Source organism: Leptonychotes weddellii, chromosome X (genome assembly GCF_054177405.1).
Source record: "Leptonychotes weddellii isolate Sample4059 chromosome X, ASM5417740v2, whole genome shotgun sequence".
Lineage (NCBI taxonomy): Eukaryota > Metazoa > Chordata > Mammalia > Carnivora > Phocidae > Leptonychotes > Leptonychotes weddellii.
Genome location: NC_138385.1, coordinates 13,760,521 through 13,783,455, shown reverse-complemented (window position 1 = coordinate 13,783,455; position 22,935 = coordinate 13,760,521). Strand labels below are relative to the sequence as shown.

The 22,935-nt window shown below is 43.6% G+C and overlaps 1 protein-coding gene across 11 annotated transcripts in view; it reads left to right on the top strand.

Annotated features, from left to right (window-relative positions):
* SAGE1 (sarcoma antigen 1) overlaps nucleotides 1-22,935 on the top strand; it is a 53,004-nt gene that overhangs the window by 14,355 nt on the left and 15,714 nt on the right. For 5 of the 11 annotated variants that reach the window (XM_081808205.1, XM_081808203.1, XM_081808202.1 and 2 more), the window contains 7 exons: nucleotides 8,516-8,665; nucleotides 9,367-9,456; nucleotides 9,686-9,887; nucleotides 10,087-10,215; nucleotides 12,401-12,564; nucleotides 14,994-15,146; nucleotides 17,809-17,941. In XM_081808205.1, the coding sequence (XP_081664331.1) occupies nucleotides 8,516-8,665; nucleotides 9,367-9,456; nucleotides 9,686-9,887; nucleotides 10,087-10,215; nucleotides 12,401-12,564; nucleotides 14,994-15,146; nucleotides 17,809-17,941 (1,021 nt within the window). Of the gene's footprint in view, nucleotides 1-8,515; nucleotides 8,666-9,366; nucleotides 9,457-9,685; nucleotides 9,888-10,086; nucleotides 10,216-12,400; nucleotides 12,565-14,993; nucleotides 15,147-17,808; nucleotides 17,942-22,935 lie in introns of those variants that run through there. The other 6 variants (XM_031036669.2, XM_006741249.3, XM_031036674.2 and 3 more) reach the window with 4 other exon arrangements.

Sequence of the window (22,935 nt, the reverse complement as noted above, 5' to 3'; positions counted from 1 at the left end):
GTTGCATTTAACGCTGTATCTGATGGAGTTTGGCAAATTCTTTGCTACTCTAAGTATTTTTCCTTTAGTAACAGTACAACTGATTCTCAGAGAAGAGTTTCTAAAGTTCAGTTTCTATGTGTTAGCATCCTCTGGTGAAGATCAAATTTCTTTTGATCTTACCATGCTTTCAAGTGAGAGGTGTGCTACTTCATAATTTCATCCTGATTCTCTGGGGTAAGAATTGAAAACTCATAAATGCACTTTGCAGATATTTTATTTATTTTATTTTATTTTTTAGAAGATTTTATTTATTTGACAGAGAGAGACACAGCGAAGGAGGGAACACAAGCAGGGGGAGTGGGAGAGGGAGAAGCAGGCCTCCTGCCAAACAGGAGTCCAGCGTGGGGCTCGATCCCAGAACCCCGGGATCATGACCTGAGCCGAAGGCAGACGCTTAACGACTGAGCCACCCAGGCGCCCCCATTTTGCAGATATTTTATTTATTTATTTTTATTTATTTATTTTTTTAAAGATTATTTATTTATTTATTTGAGAGAGAGAGAATGAGAGACAGAGAGCATGAGAGGGAGGAGGGTCAGAGGGAGAAGCAGACTCCCTGCCGAGCAGGGAGCCCGATGCGGGACTCGATCCCGGGACTCCAGGATCATGACCTGAGCCGAAGGCAGTCGCTTAACCAACTGAGCCACCCAGGCGCCCCGCAGATATTTTAGACTAATCTTTAGGATAACGATCCTATCCACTAAAAAATCCTATCCACTAAAAAAAAAAAAAATCCTAAAATCCTACCCACTAAAAAACAAAACAAAACAAAAAAACCTCATACTAGGTATTCTAAAGAGACCGGTGACACAAAATCATGAATTTTGTGTCAGTAGAATCAAACTGAATCATTTCTTTCCCCCGTTTACTCAAAAAATAAGTGCTCATGGTGGCGCCTGGGTGGCTCAGTGGGTTAAATGTCTGACTTTGGCTCAGGTCATGATCTCGGGGTCCTGGGATCAAGCCCCACGTTGGGCTCTGTGCTCAGTGGGGAGTCTGCTTGAGGATTCTCTCTCTCCCTCTCCTTCTGCCCCTCCCCCTGCTCGTGCTCTCTTTCTCTCTCAAAGAAATACATAAAATCTTTTTAAAAAAATAGACACTCACGAGGGCCTTTAGCCATCTGCTGGAAAAAGAGTCCTGCAGGCTGCACACTGTCAGATACATTTCTGCAATGTACTAGTTCTTAAGAAATTGTAACTTTTTTAACAAGTAGAGGACTCAAGTAAGCCAGAATTCTTGTGTGTGGTCTTGACTGGTAGTATTTCCTGAAGCACGTGGGTGGAAATTAATTGGTGGACTGAAACACAGCCCATTCAGAGTTCTCAGGGAGAGAACGGATTTAATCAAATAAATGCACTTCGACCATTTTAGCAAGTTCAGGACACTAAGTGCCCCTGGGGAAGTGACTTTGACAACAAGGAATCCAAGATAACCGGATATTCTTAAAACCAGTAATTTTATAAGAAAAAGCTGTATTAGTAACACAGAATGATAGACCACCTCTTTTGAACCTGAAAGTGTATCAGTACCTCGAGTCCCCCAAAAGTGAAATCAGTCCAAATCGCTAGAGTTTTGAGGGGGGAAAAAATGTCAGGGTCAGAAAATATAATACCAGAAGAGAGTTTTAAAGGAGATACAAGAGGCAAGACAGTTCCATTCTTTTAATGATATGGTGTCTTTCTCATGTGTAGTTCACCATTTTAACAAGCTCCTTTCTAAGTGTGCGGCCTGTAAATACAATTTCAAAAGAAGTTTGAATGTTTTAAGGTGATTCAGCTATCACAGTGGTCTGTTTACGTAGGAGGGCAAGAAAACCTTGTCTTATATCTCTCAGAATTAGAGTCTGTTTTTGTTGTGAGAAGAAAACTCCAGAAGTTTTAAAGTTTTAATTCGCACAGATATTCCATATAAGGCTAAGGGCAAAGACCAAGGGAAAAGTCATCCGTCTCCTCGGGAGACAGAGTTGATTGGAAAAGCAGGACTTCCTACTCTTCACGTCATTCTGTCTCGCTGGTCAGTTTACCAACGCAAGGACGGTATGCGGTGACAAAGTTGATAGAACGTGAGATGGGAGAAGAAAGTAAGTTGCTCGAAAAATGCGGTGGAAATTGATTTCGTCTGATCGTCCGAGTTGCAGCAGAACCAGTTTGCCCCCAGCTTGCGGAGACCAGATGGAAAAAAAAGGAAAATAGTTTATCTTTCAACAGGAGAAATGGTGGCCCTGCTAAATTTAAACTCCTTGGCTTTAACTTGAGACACCTGGGAAAATACTCAAATCCGTTAATCATCTGGTTTGTAACCACCTCGAAGAAGAGCCCGCGGTCCAGGATAGCCCTCTATCTGGGATTATGAAGGGCAAATATTACCAGGCTGATTTCATTTCCTTTAATAAAAGATTTAAAAAAAAAAAAAAAGAAAGTCTTGTCAAGGAGAGGGAAGCAGTGTGTGTTGTCTCTCCCTGAATCCCAGGGAAGCCTTTTTATTCATCACGAAGGGCTTACTAACGAGCTCTGAAGACTTGGGCTGAGCGGAACTATTATTTTTCAGGGGAGTGTCCAGATAGGCTTGTGACAAGCTCTATTTTTGCTCTTTGAGAAGATTCTCTGCGATTCCCTTTCAGTAGCTATCACTGGAATTATTCATTTATTTCTTGATTTATAAGTATTCCATTTACATAGTTTTTAAGGGGGCACTTCTCTTGTGGAAGGTGAGCTGTAGCTGCCCTAAGTCTGTTTTTCGGTTACGTTAGAGGGGGAGATTCAGTGCCTGTTCATTAAGTTTGCACGTGAGACTAAGCCTAACAAGGTCATTTATATTTTGGAAAAGGATTACAAGTGCCCTTTAGAGATGGAGCAGGGCTTTTCCCAAAGGGCTCTAGCGCCACTCCCACATCCCCTTCAAGGACAGTTGATCTGCTTTTATCTCTGTGACTTGTTTACACTTCCTGGCATGATTTCGACGGAGGAAAGGGTTCTCCCATTTTAAAAAAGAAAAATAAATAAAAATCAATGAATCGGAGAAATGGTCTGGCCAAAATGGGATGAAGCTCAGGAAGGAGAAGTGTTAGGATGGTGAGATTTGGGGGGAGCCACTAAATAGCACCCCCTCCTTTCCCTCCTCCACTGAAACCAGTAACGAAATAAGACACAGGAGTCCAAGTAATGGCTGTCTTCCTGACAAAGGCTAGACTGGAGGACACAGCCTAGGTGCGTGTTCCCCAAAAGCTCCCAAATTGTTCACACGTTGCTAGACCTCCCCTATAGAGCCTACCCCTTAAGCAACATATGTCAGAACATACCAGAAAATTAGAAAGAGTTTCAGCAATAGGCCTACAGGGAGCATGCCAGTTTCCTGTTGCCACACCCAGCAGTCAGATAAGAAGATGGAAGTAGGGCCTCAGAGGAGAGTGGAAAGTATTTCTTTTAGGCTTCGCCCTTCCAGGGAAAGGAGTGCAGCTTCTCTCCTTTCCGTGGTGATCCGAGGGGGCACTGACAGACTGAAAGGCCCATACTTTTTCTGTTGGTATTCAAAGACATGTTCAGTTGACTCTACAAATTTCAACCAGGCCTGAATTAACGTGTTTATTAAGATGTGAGGTGTTTTCTTTCTGTAAGTCAGATTTATATAACGGTATGGAATTAGAAGATAGGAAATCTCGAAGGGACCTTAGCGGTGGTTTTTCAGCCTTTTCATTGCTTAGATGAGGCAACAGCCCCAGTAAGGGGTAACCGACTTCCTCTGGACCAGTTGCTTCGCTAGTTAGTTCCGGCCAGGATAGACCAGGGTCTTCCACGTCCTAGGTCACTGCTCTCCACACCCAACTGGTCTGCATTCAGACATCAGGGAAAGTAGGCTTCAGTGAAATGAGATTTGGAAGTTTCAATAAATGTATGAACTCTTAAGCTACTAAAACAAGGCCTGTCTATGAGGTGAATATGTGGAATAGGTAGAAGGTTCTCTAGTACAGTGGTTTAAATTGGCAGGCTCTAAACTTAGGCTACCTGGGTTCAAATCCTGGCTGTGTCATTTACTAGTTGTTCGACCTGGACGAGTTTCTATTTCCATTACTATAAAATGGAAATAAGAGCAGCACCTACTTGATGGGGCGGTGGTGGCGCCCGGAAGAGGAGGATACTGTGTTTAGTGTAAGTGGGGTCCTGACACGTCGGCCCAGACATGCATTACCTCTCATTATTATTCAGCACCGTCATCATCGTCGTCACCATCATCATTTGACTTCTGGGAGACTTTTTAAAACTTGACCTGGGGGCGCCTGGGTGGCTCAGTTGGTTAAGCGACTGCTTTCGGCTCAGGTCATGATCCTGGAGTCCCTGGATCGAGTCCCGCATCGGGCTCCCTGCTCGGCGAGGAGCCTGCTTCTCCCTCTGACCCTCCCCCCTCTCATGTGCTCTCTCTCTCTCATTCTCTCTGTCTCAAATAAATAAATAAAATCTTTAAAAAATAAATAAATAAATAAATAAATAAAATAAAACTTGGCCTGGGAAGACCGTAAACTCTTAATTTAGGATTTCACTCATCCGAGGTTAATCCTTTGTCCCAATCCTCTGTTCCTTCGGTGTCCCGGGCTAGAAGTTTTGTCATCATCTTTTGCTCTGTCTCCTGTAGGCCCATGCATGGTCTGTCTGTCACCAGGTCCTATCTTGTTGGTTTGAAGTGTTTCTCAGTTAACCCCTTCCTCTTCTTTCCCATCCTAATTCGCCGGGCCCTGATTCCCTCAGGCCTGGATTACTAATTCAAGCCTCCTAGTTTCTTTTTCCTGACCACAGCTTCTCCTACTTAAGTCTTACTTCTTCCTGGTTTAGGAAAACAAAAGAGGGATGGTAATACCATGCCTGTTTTATAGGGTTGTCCTACACAAATGTGAAATGGGAAAGTAATTAGTAAGCTGCAGAGCTCCATAAGAATGTGTGGAACTCATCATCATGAGTCAAGATTTTACAGACATGAGAGTAGGGTACCTTTGGAGTAAGTTGAAAGAAAAGACTGTATTAAGAAGGTAAATGGGGCGGGGGGGCGTCTGGCTGGCTCAGTCGGGGGAGCGTGTGACTCTTGATCTCGGGGTTGTGAGTTCGAGCCCGACGTTGGATGTAGAGATGACTTAGGAATAAAATCTTTAAAAAAAAGAAGGTAAATGGGCTGTCCTGAATTCATTTATTTAAAAAAGTCCACTCCGAGCAATGAAGAGTATAATGAGAATGAGAATGAAGAATATAAACATCTACTTTCTGCCACTAGCTCTTTATAATTATCTTTTGGGAAGAAATTTGTCTCATGAATAAGGTTCTCTAAATATTGAGATTAATCCATAGGCTTTTCCCTCCTCAGCATTGTGAGGAATGCATTTAGGGACATTCGGTTTTCTCTTGAAGGAGCTAGACTGCTCCGAAGACATGTGGCCCCCACACTTTGTAGTACCGAGGTGGGAGTAGCATCCAAATTTCTTGTACTGTTCCATTCACCGCAAAGAATTGGAATTGACCTAAAAACCATGCCAGTGATTCAGGTGCAGAAACGATTTGTAAAATGCTTTCAATTCATAGTATAAGGGGAAACTCAAAGGGCAATTATTCTGACAGATTGATTAGTAAGATGATGAACAATCAGGACACATTATTTTAAATATGGATGAGTTACAGGGTGCTTGCTTACGTGGTACTCATGTCTTATCTCAGCCCTTCCCCAAACCAAGTAGTCAGCTAATTTTTCTTTGCTCATGCCCTGAACTACTTTGTGGCTCCCGGGAGTTCAGTGCTCGCTGTAGTGAAGTAACTCCGAAAAAGAAGTCAACTGTATAAAGTGGCTTGTGGGTGAACGACGGGCCATTCTCAGATTTGCCCAGGCCACAAAGCTCAACTTAATGGACGACCTTTCTCCCTCACCCAGCCCTTCTAATTAGCTCCTAAGAACTTCTGACTCCGCCTCTGAAACACTTTGTTCATCGGCAGCCTCCTCTCCCTTGCCGCCGCTCTTGCTCAGGCTTTCATCACTCTTCCCATAAGCTATTGCAACAGTTTCCAAACCAGTTTCCCTGCCTCGAGCTTCAGCCTCCCCACCACCCCCCAATTTATTCTCCAGCCCCCCAGCGGAACGATCTTGCTAAAATCCAGATCTGATCGTGCCCCTCCCCTAATTAAAAACCTCAAGTCATTCCCAGAGCCAACAGATAAAATCCAAACTACAGAGCACAACGTACAAAGCACCGTACAGTGAGGGCCCCACTTACTGGCCTCGCCTCCCGCCATGTACCCAGAGCAATGATAATCAAATTACTTGCGGTTCCCCACGAAGCCCTAGCCTTCTATGGACGCTCGTTCTCTTTCTTGGCGTGCCCCTCCACTCCCACCATCAGGGCGGGTTGCCCCGTGCTCTTCCGCAGATGCCCCGTGTTCGGTGAGAAGCCCTCCCCGACTTTCTGGCCACTTGTCCCTTCAGCCTGTAGAACTGCATTTCTCATTCCTCTGTGGCAGGAGTTCCTCGAGGGCTGAGCCCTTTCCATATCCCCGGCGTGTAACGTTCTGCCCAGTGCGGCCAAGTTGGCCCATGCAAATGTGTTGACTGAAGGAAAGACTTGCTCTGTCCCTGCCAATGGCCGACCTTTCTCTTCGGCCACAAGGAAGAAAGCTTATTTTTGAACTCAGTGTGATTTGTAACCTTCTGATGTTTCTAGGTATTTGGTGAGGACAATTTCCACCACAAGCCTTCCTTTTAAGTAAAGCTGAGTTTGTCTAATCCAGCAAGATTTTCCTGGGGCCACAAGGAATTGTTCTCATGCTCTACTTTGCCTGGGCGCTAGAAGTCATATCCACAGTGTGGCCAAAGGAGCACGTGGAAAGGTTTCACCTTTAGATCCTTCGCTCTATAGGATATGTTAGGAGTCTTTTTATTTTTATTTTAAAGATTTTATTTATTTATTCATAAGAGACAGAGAGAGAGAGGCAGACGGAGAAGCAGGCTCCCCGCTGAGCAGGGAGCCCAACGCGGGGCTCGATCCCAGGACCCTGGGATCATGACCTGAGCCGAAGGCAGACACTTAACCGACTGAGCCACCCAGGCACCTGTTAGGAGTCTTTTTAAAGGACAACTAAGCACATCTTTAATTTCACAGAATCCCAGACTATTGGACTGGACTGGATCTTAACCAGGCTCTGGACTGTTCAGCGGAAGGGGGCGCCATTCTCACGGATTCCAACGGGAATGACCCCTCCCTTGGGTTGTGTTTTGCGCAGCCTCACGCAGTGTCCCTGCTTGCTTAACCCTCTTCATTTGCAGAGCATACAATTTAGGTCCTCAGAGCCAACAGGTTCGCTCCAGGTCACGCAGACTCTGCCCCCTCCCCGCCCCCCCCCCCCCGAGTCTGTCTCCCACTCATCCTGACCCAAACTGCTTCTGGAGACTGGGAAACTAGCGAAGATAGTGTTTGCTGTGGTTGCGTGGATAATGGACAGGATGCCTTCAGCTAAACATGACCTTTAAATGCTTTATCGCTTATTATTTGCTTTTGCTTCCACATCCAGCTGTCCTGGCCCAGTTGGCATGACTTCAGCATTCAGCATCTCACACTGCTGCCCTCGGGGCTGCCGAGACCCAGGTGGCCATTCCTCCCACCAAGTTGCCAAGCTGTGTGCTGTTTGCTCTGTCCCTGGCTGGCCTTCTCTGTGACCCGCTCTTAGCTGCCAAGTCTTCTTTTGGCTTCTCTTCTTTGCATTTGGTGCTGCTTTGTTTTTGTGGCCGTGACTGACCAGTCACCGTGATCTTTTCCTTCTCTTCTACAAACCATTCAATCAGAGCGTGTTGGCTGCTGGCCTTGGGTCTCTGGATCTTGGCCGCTGTCCATGGCTGCTGGGGGTGCCGAGGGGGTGCTGCTTCTTTGCCAGAACTTTTTAAATTTCTTTCTCCCCCCTTTCCTAGATTTGGGGCTTTCTGAATGTTTGAAGATGCCAGAAGGGTTGTCTCCAAATAGTTGTGGCTCTATTCCTAGAATTCCCCCTTGACTCTTATTTAAAGTGAAAATATTGTTTGGGCGGAAGAATCTTGGTTAGAAAAGTTCAAGTAGATCAGACAGTCAAGAGCAAGTTGTCTCTATCAAGGACAGTGCATTTAAAAATAGTCCTTCCTCTCCTCCTCACTTCATGCTCATCATCCGTGTCAAAGTAAGGTAAATACTGAGGTGTTTGGGTAGGTTCGATTGGACCTGAACAGAAGATTGGACTTCTTGAGCCAGAGCCTTCCGGCCGTAATGGACGAATGCACTGTTTGCATCTTTGCTGTTGGTCATTAATGCTGACAGATCTTTCTGAAACTGATTGCTTGCTTTAGTTCCACTTGGTCAGTCAAGACATAGAATAGGATTAGATCAAGGAACTATTAATTTGTTAGAGGTTAGTGGCTGCTTGCACTTTATATATTGTTCATTGTATAATCGGGAATTTCTTTGTAAATGTTTGGTTTTCAGGCTGGTTGGAAGGAAAATCACGCAACATTCATGAGTGAACTAAAAAATCTTCAGGCTTCTGGACTGACTACTCTTGGTCAGGCTCTAAGATCCTCATTTGATTTGTTAAATCTCAATAGATTAATATCTGGAATAGACAATTATGGACAGGTAAAAAAAACTTTGAGTGAGTACAGCTAATTTATTTTGGTGACTTGGGGTAAGAGTTTAAAATTGGGCGTGGTTACCGAGTTTTCTGCTACTTTTCACAACTGCCAAAAGGAAGTCCGTATCTTTTAAATACCTGCTTTAAAAAAGATCCCTCTTTTGGGGTGGGGGCGGGGAGGGTCCTTGTATGTGGCTTGATCATATAAAATATGTAGTGAAAATTGCCTCCCCATCAGATCATCAGCTATCTGAGAATGGAATGAATAAATTGCTGAGAAATATTGGAACGAGGCTTTTAAGGAGAAATTTTCAGTGTCCTGAACTCCCTCGTCTCTCCCAATTCAATGGAAAAGCTCTAGAATAAGAGAAAGGCAAGATAGCATCTGGTGCTCCTGTTGTCCTTACTCTAGAAAACTCTGCGCACAATAACCAGAGTCACTGTCCCGGCTCCAGAGCATAAATCACTACTGAATGATATGAATTCCTCAGTTTATTCTGAATGTTACCTCAGCAGGGATCCTTACTTTGATTCCCACCCGCTTCAGTCCCTAATCTTTTCCTTCTTATTTATCCAGGCAAATTTTATCACACACTTGAGACATCCCTGTCTCAATGTAAAGGCAAGGCAAATGTAAAAAAAAAAAAAAGTTTAAATACGATTTTATTACTTTACATGGCTCTAATACTTTTTAAATGTATTTTAGGGGAGAAATCCATTTTTTTTAGAACCATCTATTTTAATTACCATCACAGATGGAAACAAGTTAACAAGTACTGCTGGTGTTCAAGAAGAGGTGAGATTTCGTTTTTTTTTTTTTTTAAGTTTCGCTTAAATGGCAGAGAACATGCCGCTATTTCTGTGGGAGGCCCGCATGGCCAGTTAAGAATAAGTTTGATCAAACCTTCCACGTTCACGAGCCCTGAAAGATTGTTGAGTCCACGAAAGAAAAGTGACCCTGTTAACTCTTTCTTCACTGTTGCACGGGTTGTTATGATGAAACGTCTCAACTTTTGCCTTATCAGCTTCATCTCCCTTTGAATTCTCCTCTGCCCGGAAGTGAACTAACCAAAGAACCTTTTCGTTGGGATCAAAGGTTATTTGCCCTGGTGTTGCGTTTGCCTGGATTGGCTTCTACGGAACCAGAGCAACTAGGCAGTGTACCGACTGATGAGTCCGCCATCACTCAGATGTGTGAAGTCACAGGAGGTATTGGCAATGTACCTCGTAAGCGCCATATTCTGTCTTGTCCTGCTTTCCTCCCGAATCTTATAGCTCTGCTGCTGCTTCTCGCCATGAGTGTGAGGTTTGCTGCCAATGTAGTTACGATCCGTTCGAGATGTATTTTAGGATTTCAAATGCTTATATTGTTAAGTCGCATTTTATTTGATCAAACTCACACTGTTTGTTCTTCCTTCTGGTACAGGTCGCTCCTACTGTGTTAGAACACAAAGGATGTTGAATCAGTGTTTAGAATCTCTAGTTCAGAAAATTCAGAGCGGTGTAGTTATTAACTTTGAAAAAACGGGACCAGATCCACTTCCTGTTGGAGAAGGTACAGTAGATGACTTTTTTTCCTTTTACCCTGGAGAATGATCGGAGATGGGGAAGACATTAAACGCATAATAGACATGGGCTTTACTGCCTACACCCATTCATGGGGTTACACACATCCGTCCAAACAGCTGCCATTCATTCGTTGCCTGGGTGGTCAGATTCTAACAACTTTAATTCAGTGTCAAATCCTCTTACGAAAATTCTTCCTTTTCCCTACCCTTTTCATATCCCCTGGTCCTAGTCTGGCGATACACTGCATTGTTCACCTCTCAATTCACGAAATATCTAGAGAATCACTTCGGAGTGCCACTTAACCAGTAACCTGGTTTTGGTCTTGTGAGCCCCAAATGTGCCAAGCAATCTTTAGGAAATACGTGTTTGTCACTGCATGTCAGCAAGAGATTGTGAATATTTGTCCAGAAACTGCTTAATGTCCTATAAGATCCTACACCGGGATTTTCCCGCCCACTTTTTAACTGCTGAGACTTTTCTCTTCAAGTGACATTTTACAGAAAGTTCAACATCGCAAAATAGTTGAGCGCAGAAGTACTGTTGTATAGGGGAAGGGTCTTCTCCCTCACGTCATCCCCGCGCTGCAAGGCTCCCTGGGAGCACGCTGCAAGGCCGCTTCTCCTCGTTCCTGGGCGCTCACACACATCATTACCCATGGTGCTTGTCTCACCTGATCCATACATTGGCATTGCGTGGCCACAATCAGTGGGGGCTGCTCAGAAAGACAAGTGCTCCTGTCTGAAGCCATGGATCCTGTGGTTCCTGACCTTTTTGATGTTTAGTCCCCAGAACCCTTTAAGAAGCTGTTGGAAATGTAAAGACCGCTCTCCTTAGAATAATGGACATAGGCCACACAAATACAATTTGGTATTTAATTCTAGGGTTTCTTGGACGCCACTTTAAGAACACCCACCATGGAAGACTGAGGACTCACAGCCTATTTGAAATTCATTAAATTGATTGAGGAAGGACACGTTTTCTTGCTAATGATTGACGGTTCCATCCATACTTCTGTGTTCATTATCTTAATGTGAACTGGGAACAGTCCTGTGGAAAGCCTATTGGATTTGGTGTCCTGTAAATAGCTCAGATTTTCTTTCTAGCTCCATTTCCCCTTTGTCCAGGGTTCTTAGCCTTTGAGATTCTGAAGAAAGCTAAGAACTCTCTCCTCAGAAAGATGCACATCCCCAGAATTGTGAGCTCAACTTCAGGGGGGTCTCTTGGTCCCCTGAAGCCATTACATGTATTCCCTAGAGATCCATGGACCCTAGTAAATCTCCTGGCGTAAAGTAATTACTTGTTTAAAGTGACACTTAAATAAGTAAATCAAATGACCTGTAATTTAAGAAATGTGACTCAAATCATTAAAACGTCTCTTTTACAAATATAGACTATTGAATCATTGCATTAAAGGTTATATAACTCTGCCTTGCCCTCTTTTGGTGGACAAATGAAATATGCTAGTTTAAACAATTCAAATACATTTGGGATACATCCTTCAGCATTATACAATGCCCAGCTTCCATGGAATTTTAATGGTGGCTGGGGAAACTATCATGAATTTGTCCATAATAAACTCGATGCATTTGCTTTATGTTCCCTCCCCCAACTATATATGTAGATTGTATTGTCAACATTCCTTCTATTCTTTGAGTGCATCTGGATTGTTTTTATTTTGCCTTTGTGGTCATTGGGTCTGTTTAGTAAAGAATACTTTTTCTCCCCCCATCTAACTGGGAATAGAAAGAAAATCTAAATGGAATGTATGACCTACTTTGTCAGATCCCAAAAATGTAAAAACTGTACCAAGGGATGAGCAATTTCATTTACCTAATTTGAAAAAATAACTCTAGTGCTTTGGTGGGGGTAATTTATGTGTCCAAATTCAGAAAATTGAAAACTAATTTTATAATAGTTTTCCGTATAACTAGGTGTTCGGGGCATGGTTAAGGATGGGGGTGGGGTGTTGGATTAGAGGGATGGATTAGATGAAAAGTGCTAGAGAGAACATTCAGAAATCCTGATAGAGTCTTTGATTTCTCTCATTTTTTTCACAAAGTACCGTTTTGGCTTGTTTTGTACTTTGCCTGGAGCTGAAAATTTTGTGCAAGAAGATCAGCAGCTGTAAAAAGAAATTGATGCCTTAGTATCTGTCTTTGTTTACCTTTTAGATGGACTTATGGATTCATCCAGGCCAAGCAATTCATTTGCTGCTCAACCATGGCATAGTTGTCATAAGCTCATCTATGTACGACCTAACTCTAAGACTGGTGTTCCTGTTGGACATTGGCCAATTCCAGAATCTTTCTGGCCAGATCAGAATTTACCTTCACTAGTAAGTGTCATAAAACAGAAAGGTAAACATCATTCCGGATTTTCAGTTTGCTGATTACAGTGACCCTTGTAAAATGGCTTTGAGGCTCTTTTTTTTTTTTTTTTAAAGATTTTCTTTATTTATTTATTAGAGAGAGAGAAACAGCATGAGAGGGGAGAGAAGGAGAGAGAGGGAGAAGCAGGCTCCCCGCTGAGCCAGGAGCCCAATGTGGGACTCGATCCCAGGCTTTTAAGCTATACCTTTTCTCTCTGGCTGGAAGTCTAAGCTTGTACCTAAAAACAAGAGAGGACTTCCTTGGTCTTCTGGCATTCTTTCTTTTAGTTGCCTTTTGCCACTTGAACTGCCCACTTTGGATGTTAAAGCGTTGTTATTTTTGATGGCGTCGCAATCTGTGGCTTGGTTTTTATTTCCCAGCGGCTGACTTGATTGACATGGGAAACGCCACGTCCAAAGAGCACGGGCATTGTTTTTCGTGTACATCCTCAGGAAATGAAAACTTAGCTTGCACCTTGCCTAGGTTCTAGAAACACAGAAGCTCTTCTACTTCCTCCTGGGGAGTCGTTAGGCACCTAGTGGAACTTTGTGGACCTGCTTTTCATCTTTTTGTAATCCATGGACTTGCGTTCCTTGCAGTGTACCTTTCGGTGATGGATAATTAAGCAGTATTTGAAAAATGATCTCTAAGCGAGGACTTTTCTTTTTGTTCACTGCATTTGGGAGAAGAGGGTTTGATATTGTAGTTGTTCCTAGTACCAGATGAATTGGCTTTTTTGGGGGGAGAGGGGTGTCTACTAATGAGGGAAAGCATGTGGAGCCCACTCTCCCTTCATCTTCCTCCCCCAAGCCTCTGCACAAAGGCCAGAGTGAGCCTTCTGCTGTGGGGGGAGGGGCACAAAACGATCACTACGCCTTCAGTTCAGCACCTTCCTGGTTCAGCCAATCTACATCCTGTGTGCGTTTTAGAAATTTCTGACATGAACTGTATTTTCTTCTGGATTACTCTTTCTAGGCTCCTTTTCCCAGGAGATGCCATGAGAATATAGGACTGAAGAGCCACTTCCGCCCCTGCTGTGGGGGAGGGTATATCTCCTCCGCCTTCCCTCAGGGCTCCAAGGTGACACACTGGGCAGATCTCAGTGCCCAGTCGCTCTTAGCTCCAGACCCCAGAGTGAATGTTTTAGTTACGGATTTATGTCATTATTGCTAGTGACAGGGCTTCACTTGTGTCTTTATGGCTTTTTAAAAATCAGTTTAAATCAAAGAAGCCAGAAGTATTTCTCAGGTTTAATTAAAATGAAAATCAGGAGGGGTGCCTGGATGGCCCAGTCAATTAAGCGACTGACTCTTGATTTCAGCTCAGGTCGTGATCTCAGGATCGTGGGATCGAGCCCCGTGTGGGGCTCCACACTCAGCGCAGAGTCTGCTAGTCCCTCTCCGTCTGCCCCTCCCCCCATGCTTGCACGCCCTCTCTCCCTCTCTCTCTCTTTCTCAAATAAGTAAAAATATTTAAAAAATGAAAATCAGGAAAAACTGGGATGAAAGAAATTCCAGCTAACCCACACATCACCCCTGTTACCATCCCCCCAGCTTTAAAAGCACATTTGATGGCTGTTTCCCTCAGCTCCTCAAACATCTTGTAGGTGTGTAAATCACAAAGGCAAAGGAGTATGTTTTTCCCCTTTATAAGGGAAACGGAGATGTTTTGTCATATTCCTATTAGCCTGAGAGATCTCTCGGCAAGAAGAGGGGGCATCACGTCTCACCCTTGTCCCGGGGATTTGTCCTATCTCCTCATCTCTTCATCTCTACCAGTCCGCTCTGGTACCTTTGCAGCCCGCCCAAAGCATCCTCGGCTCTAACTGGTCTGAGACAAGCTTGTGGGGGTGAGAAATTTCCACTGGTCCTGGGTGTTGTAACTGGCTCATTTTTGGTACTTGCCTTGCCCTTTCCATGGCTTTACAGTTTTTCTGCTTGCTTGTTAGTAGCTCTAGCCCTGTCATTAGCTCCTTTGACAGCTTCATGGATTTCTTCTTCGCTAGCAGCATCTGGACTATCTGTAATCTCATGGTACAAAGGAATGAAGGGCAGGTCATGCTTGGAGGTTGCAAAGTGGATCTGAAAATCGGGGTTCATTCTATAGATCATTAGTGACTTCCTAACCGTATTCAAAGCACTTGTCATCTTTACTTCACTGAAATTGTAGTTATGAGTGTTCTAATTCACCTTTCCTCCTCCCAATGCCAAGTAGATGGTAGAGCTAAAGAATCCCTGTGCCCTCCCCAGATGGACGCTGTTGGCGATGCCCTCTTTTTCAAAGCACTGCTCTATATCTCAGCGATGGTTTCACAAAAGACGGAAGGGGTTGCGGATTTGTCAGAAATGTAAGCTCGCTTTGATAACGGACCGTATCTTCCCCTCTTGTCTTTTAGCCTCCACGAACATCTCATCCTGTTGTGAGGTTCTCCTGCGTAGATTGTGAGCCAATGGTAATAGACAAACTTCCTTTTGACAAATATGAACTTGAACCTTCACCCTTAACTCAGTACATCCTGGAACGAAAGTCTCCCCATACCTGCTGGCAGGTACTTACCCTTACCTGTTGGCCAAATGTCTGTAACCACTCTGGGAGCTGGGAATTCTTTTAAGAAGTTTCAAAGGTGGCTTCTGCAGCTGAGGCTTCGTGTGAACTTGACAGATTGGAAGTACAAGATCAAATTTTTTTTTTAACGTTTTTCTTTAAATTCCAGGTAGTTAACGGTACAGTGTATAATATTAGTTTCAGGTGTACAAGATATTTTTGACACAAAAAAACCCCCATAAGCCCTGAGACTACTTTTGTGTTTCTGTCATGTAGTCAGACTTCTCTTCCTGTACAAAGCACATCGGTGTGTGTAACATGGATTTTACTCGGATGCGGCAAATGCATGTGTTACCGGCTCTTCCAAACATTATACTTCAGGCGGAAGGGCTTGCTGATTTATTAATAGACTCACCTTTGGATATTAGTTTGTAAAAATCCAGACATGGCAGTCACACAGCCCTTTTATTGGGATATAATAAGGAAGTCCTACGCTGGAAGTGTGTTTGTTCTATTTCTAAACGCCGGCACCATATAGCAATCAGTAATTGTTAGCTTCTATTTACGCAAGAAACACTTTTAGACTGCCATCTGTTTCATCCTAAAATGTGAGATTATTGCTACTAGTTGTCTTTAAGCTACTTAAATTCTCCGAAGATGCTAAAACTGGGTAGGAGAAAAGAAACACACTTGAAGCAAGAATGTAAAAGTGTAAGAAACAGAACAATCTCATAAATATAATACTGAGCGGAAGATGCCAGCCATCAAAGATCCCATATCCTGTGATTCTATTTTATCTACACTCGAAAAGAGGCAAAGCGGGCTGACTCTGTCAGAAGTCGGGTTGGTAGTTTCTCTTGGGGGTGCAGAGCAGTGACCAGCAAGGGACATGAAGGGGTTTCTTTCTGGTTGTGTTCTATTTCTTGATTTGGGTGCTGATGACACAATGCCCCGGAAATGTGCTAGGAATGTAGAGATACGGATGACAGAATGTTAACTCAAAACCACGATAGGAGGTTGACTTCACGGATTGACACAAATTTTGCAACACAAGCAAATACAATTACAAATCATATCTTTTCCCTAAAAAGAAGCCCTCTTTTCTGTATAGCACATTTCTTGTAAAGCTTCTCCAGAGGCACATAAGACATCCTGCCCTTGCTTCCTGCACCACCCCTCAAATAGGCCATATGCCTATCTCCTGTACCTTATGTGACTTTGGTTTAATTTGAAGGCAAGGAATTAGTGGGAGTGAAAAGGAATAAGATGAACCAGGAGCCAGGAAATTTGGCTAAATCACGATGGAGCCTGGATTCCAACCCTACGCCTGCCACCAGTAATGTGGTCCTGGGCCAGACACTTACTTTCTCTAGACGAGATGGTCTCTGATGATCCCTTTGAATCCCCCTCCCCCCATTCTATGAATCTGCAGGTGATAAGGAATTTGGAAAAACTCAGGGGGCTTATGAGAGGGAAGGGAGGGAGGGAGGGAAGAAAGAGAGAAAGGGAGAGAGGAACAAAAAACAGTGTTTCACCTCTCATGGGCCTCCTAGGCCTGACCCCCGATGGCTGTGTGTAACGTTTTTAATCCTTTATGATGATTTCCCCCCTCTTCTGTTCTACATACTTAGGAAATAGGGGGAAATCCACCATGTGTTACTACACTTCTTTGTTTCTATTAAGGTTCAAATTATGACATGAAATCTAGTAGATGAGTCCTGTTTTATAGCACCAGCACGACTCATTGTTTTGTGGGGTCACAAAAGACACAGGAAAGATTTATTCTTAGCTACGACTAAATATAGCAAGAATTTAGTCAACTGGTAGGTGATATGGCCGGTACCAGGAATTAGCATGGTGAATGGATTCTGTTCACCATCACGGTTTGACTTTTGCCTTCAATGATCCTGCTGAAGGACTTCGGGAAAGGCAAAGGTCTAGGTCCCTAAAAGTATATACCGGTGCCCTAACTTGGGCCAAAGAGGAAACAGGGAACAGAGAGGAAAAAATGGTACCCAGAGGACATCAGCCCAGCATATCGAGTGTACGGGACCTGACCGTATAATCAGGAATCATCAGCGAGGAATAAGATGGTAGTCACATGGAATAAAGATTAATGTTTTGATCGTTACTGAATGTTTGCTCTACCAGCATCATTTAGAAGAGAAAATGCCTTCCAGATTGAACCAAAGCATCTCCTTGCTGCCTCCAAATAATTAGCGCCGGTGTCCAGCTCATAATAGGCCACTCGATAAATATTTACCCGATGAAAAATGCTCCGTTTTTCTCAAGTCCCCACTCTGGTCCCCACTTGTTCTTTTGAGAAGTCCGTTTGTTTTCATGGCTGGTATCACTTAGTGGTATTTCAGCCTCGTTTGCCATTGTGCTAACCAAGTAAATATTTGGGTATTGTTGAGGTAGCCCGTGGTCTCCGAATGGTGACCGCATAGTCCGGTTTCAGTTCTTAATATAATGTATAAAGAATCGCAATCAGAACGTTCTTATTTAGTATGGCCTATTTGGACATGACCCCAGGCTAAAAGCGCTATTGCCATTTTTACATTATAGTTACGCTGTGCCTTAGATGTCATTCTGGAATGTTGCTGGGAGTTTGGTTTCACATAAAATCCTCATTGTCATAACTGTGTCTGATCTCATGTTCTTAGGTATTTGTTACTAGCAGTGGAAAATACAATGAACTTGGCTATCCATTTGGTTATTTAAAAGCCAGTACGACTTTAACTTGTGTAAACCTCTTTGTGATGCCGTACAACTACCCGGTTTTACTCCCTCTTTTAGGTAAGTAAAGTATATGCCACTTCATCGTCTTTAAAACGCAACAGAAATGAAAAATAGGAGAACGGCTAAGCGTTTTAAATGTAGTCAAAGAATAATTGATATCGGGATATAGAAAAGGCTAAACACCGGTTTGGAAGGATAGAATTTGCACACTGTTTTCTGTTCTGTTCGTTTTGTTACTTCGGTTTTGTTTTGTTTTGTTTTTGTTTTTGTTTTTTTGCATCAGACCGAAGAGACACTTAGCCTCTGGTGTGGCTCCTGTCACATTTTAGGCTGCGAGCACCAGTGCTGACGTTCCCCGCCGCGCCCCCCAGCCCCCTGCCCCCCGTTTCAAGTGACTTGGCTTTTCCATTGACTAATTTGGGACCAAAAATTCCATTGATTGGGGTTAATGCTCCAAGAATCTGATGGTTTTCTCCAGAAAATAGGGCTTCTGTGCGGGATATTGGCTCCCACTCGTTCCCCCATAAAAGCATCTTAAATGTTCCGGAGGCATCTGTGTTATAGGCAAGTTAAGGAACTAGGTACGAGCGTCAATTCTGCAATCACTGTAGTCGGAGAAGCTGTCGTTTCCATGGTAAAATTCTACAAGGAGCGACTCCAGAAGCTGCTACCGAGATACCACTGAAAATGTGTGTAGAGATTTTTTTTTTTCTCATTGAAAGAGCCGCATCTGTTTGGAGCAATATAGTCTTACCATGTGGTAGGTATCCTTCTAGTTGTAAAGTTGGGATCATTTTTATTCGATGGGGTTTCTTAATTTTTGCAAAAAGTTTCAACCTTTGAGTTTTCATGTAGTCATTAAAAGCGTAAGATTTTTAGTGCTATAAGTAGTGTTTGTACTACATGTCCTGAAAAAAACAATTCTTTCAAATGTTGCAAGTTAAGCAGGTTAAGAATGGCTCATTATAAATGGATTAGCATGATTATTTTGTATATAGTCTACCGACTTTCTTAGTCCACTCTAAAAATGTCCTCTCAAAGGTGATTGTCATTGATACAAAATATAGGTTATGTCTTTGAGATTAATAAGGGTACCAATAGAAAGTACCTATATTTTGTGGATTTGTTTAAATTATTTGTAAGTTCAAATAGATTTATTAGTTAATGATTTCTTTTTTTTTTTTTTTTTTTATTTATTTGAGACAGAGAGAATGAGAGACAGAGAGCATGAGAGGGAGGAGGGTCCGAGGGAGAAGCAGACTCCCCGCCGAGCAGGGAGCCCGATGCGGGACTCGATCCCGGGACTCCAGGATCATGACCTGAGCCGAAGGCAGTCGCTTAACCAACTGAGCCACCCAGGCGCCCTAGTTAATGATTTCTTAAAAAATGTTTTTACATGGGGGTAGCTGACACACAATGTTACATTAGTTTCAGGTGTACAACATAGTGATTGGACAAGTCTATACCTTATGCTGTGCTCCCCTCAAGGGTGTCTGCCCTCTGTCCCCATACAGCACTGTTACAATACCATTCTCGACGTTCCCTATGCTGTGCCTTTCAGCCCCGTGACTTCCTCATTCCATAACTGGAAGCCTGCACCTCCCACTCCCCTTCACCCATTTCACCCCCACCCCCCACCCCCCTCCCCTCTGGCAGCCATCAGCTTGTTCTCTGGATTTATAGGTCTGATTCTGCTTTCTGTTTGTTTATTCATTTGTTTTGTGTTTTTAGATTCCACATATGAGTGAAATCATACGGTTTTTCTGTTTCTCGGTCCGACCTATTTCACTTATTTTCACCTATTTCTCACCCTTTGTGACTTCAGTTCTCCCAGCTATAAAGTGAAAGATTAGATAATCTCCACTTTGACTGTTAATGGTATTATTTTTCTATTTTTTAAGATGACGTTTTATTTTCAGATAACTGTAGATTTCGCATGCAGTCGTAAGGAATGACGCTGGTGCAGCCACTGGGGAAGACAGTATAGAGATTCCTCAAAAAGTTAAAAATAGAAAAAAAAAGTTAAAAATAGAATGGCCCTATGATCCAGTAATTGCACTACTGGATATTTACCCAAAGACTACAAGAACGCTAATTCAGAGGGATCCGTGCACCCCTATGTTTCTGGCAGCATTATTTACAATGGCCAAGATCTGGAAGCAGCCCAAGTGGCCATCGATAGGTGAATGGATAAAGAAGAGGTGGTATGTGTACACAATGGGATATTACTCAGCCATCAAAAATGAAACCTTGCCCTTTGCAACTACATGGATAGACCTAGAGAGTATAAGGCTAAGCGAAATAAGCCAGAGAAAGGCAAATACCATATGATTTCACACCTATGTGGAATTTAAGAAACAAAACAAATGAGCAAAAGGAAAAAAAGACAGAGAGGCAAACCAAGAAACAGACTCTTAACCATAGAGAACACACTGCTGGTCACCAGAAGGGAGGAGCAGGGACATGGGGGAAAGAGGGGATGGGCACTAAGGAGTCCACTTGTGATGAACACCGGGTGTGTATGCAAGTGTTGAATCACTACATTCTATACCTGAAACGAATATAACACTGTATGTTCACTAACTGGAATTAAAATAAAAACTGGAAATTAAAAAAAAAAGAAATAGGGGTGCCTGGGTGGCTCAGTCGTTAAGCGTCTGCCTTCGGCTCAGGTCATGATCCCAGGATCCTGGGATCGAGCCCCGCATCGGGCTCCCTGCTCCGCGGGAAGCCTGCTTCTCCCTCTCCCACTCCCCCTGCTTGTGTTCCCTCTCTTGCTGTCTCTCTCTGTCAATTAAATAAATAAATAAAATCATCAAACTTAAAAGCTTTTGTGCAGCAAAGGCCATAATTAGCAGAGTGAAAAGGCAAGCTACGGAACGGGGAAAGATTTTCAAATCTTAGACCTGGTCATTTTCGCGGGTGTGTGTGTGTCTGTTTTCTGTTATTCAGACTGGGTGATTTCTCCTGTTCTCTTTTCCAGTTTACTGATTATTTCCTCTGTCCCCTCCGTTGTGCTTTTGAGCCCATCCGTTGAGCTTTTTATTTTGGTTATTGTATTTCTCAGTTCTGAGATTTCCATTGGGTTCTTCTTTATATCTTCTGCTTTTTCCTTTCTCTTTCTTTGATGAGGCTTTCTGTTTTCTCATTTGTGTCACACCAGTTTATAATTGCTTGTTGAAACCTTTTGTATGCTGGCTCCTTTTACATCTTTATTGGATATTTTTAATGTCTCGATCATTTTGGTGTTGGCATCTCTTGATGGTCTTTTGAATGTGTCGTGAGATCTTCCTCGTTCTTGGTACGTTGAGGGATTTTCAGTTGACTCCTGTGCCTTTTCAGCATTATGTTAGGAGTCTCGATCTTATTTAAGCCTTCTGGTTCAGCTTCCTCTCTCACTCCTGGCAGAGTTTGCAGGGTACTGCCTTGTTAGTGCCGGGAGGGGGTAGAAGTCCAGGTTCCCCACTTGGCCTCTGTTGACACTCAAAGGGAGGGGCTCCTCGTTACTGCTGTGGGGGTGGGGTGGGGGTTCTGGATCCTCACTAGAATGATACCTCCCTGGCTGGGAGAAGTAGGAGTTCCTCACTACTCCTCCCCATGTGGTCTCCATTGACACCGCAGGGGTTGAGGTGACCTTATTACTGCAGGGCTTATTATGTGAAAGTGCCCCTAACCAGGGTAGCTGCTCTCCCAGTAGAAATTGAGATGCACAGCTCTTCACAATAGCGAGACCCGCCCTTTAAGCCTGGGCTTTTGGTCTTGCGGGTAATAGAAGTCAGATGTGGACATGTCATAAAGGTTAAGAGGAAGCATCCAGGCCTTCCTTTTTGCACCTGCTGTGCCTAAGTAGCCACGTGATGCCCACTCTCACACTCCCCAGTACTAGGTAAGGTCAACTCCCAGCACTGTCTGCTTGGTCACCCGTCAGTCTGCCTCTTCCCCAAATGCCAAGTTCCCCTTCTCCCTGCAATGGCTTCTGTCACAAGAGGTACATGTGCCACATCTGTCCCTGGTCCTCCTTAACCTCTGACACCAAGGATCCAACCCTGCCTAGAGCATCAACATCCCTCTGCAAACATCCCAAGCCAGAAACCCATTGGCATCTTTGATCCCTCCCCCTTCCCCCATGCCAGGCATCCATCTGAGGGTCAGTCTGTCCTTGACTCAGTTCCCATTCTGCCCTTTGCCTTTAAATATCCATTTCCAGGCTTTTCTGTAAGCTGTGTCTTCCCAGGGAGCACAGGAGTTTTCACACCCTTAGAGGCTGGAGGTCCTTGTGCCCCCGAATCCCAAACTTAGGTTTTGTGTTGAGTTCTGAAATAGACACTCTCAACATTTCCACCATTACTTCGCTTTCTGGGTTGTGTAGCCCCATAGTGTTAAGAGTATGCACTGTAGAGCGGCGCCTGGGTGGCTCTGTCAGTTAAGTGTCCAACTCATGATTTCAGCTCAGGTCATGATCTCGGCTCAGGTCATGATCTCAGGGTCATGGGATCGAGCCCCGTGTCAGGCTCCTCGCTCAGTGGGGAATCTGCTTGTGATTCTCTCTCTCCCACTCTCCCTCTGTCCCTTTCCCCTCTCTCAAATAAATAAACAAATAAATCTTAAAAAAAGAAGAGTATGGACTGTAGAGCGTAGCTGCCCTCATATGGATCCTGGCTCTGCCGTTTGCTAGCTTTTTGACCTTGGATAAGGTATATAGCTTCTCTGTGCCTTACTTACTTCATCTGTAAAATGGGCGTAATGATAGTACGTATCCCAAAGGCATTTAGTTGGGATTAAATGAATTAATGCAGTTAAATTGCAAATAGTAACTGCTCAATAATGTTATTAGCATTATCATTACTATTGTCATATTGATATCTATGTTATTTTCATAGCTCTTGAAGGCACTGCTATTCCATATGAAGGACATTATATAAAGATAGAGGACAGTTTTGCAATTTGTTGGGCAGAGCATTTAGTAAAAAGGCAAGTTAAGTCACATACACTTCCTAATGCCCAGAAACATCACTGTATTACTGCATAATATGATAACTGTCCATAAAGGT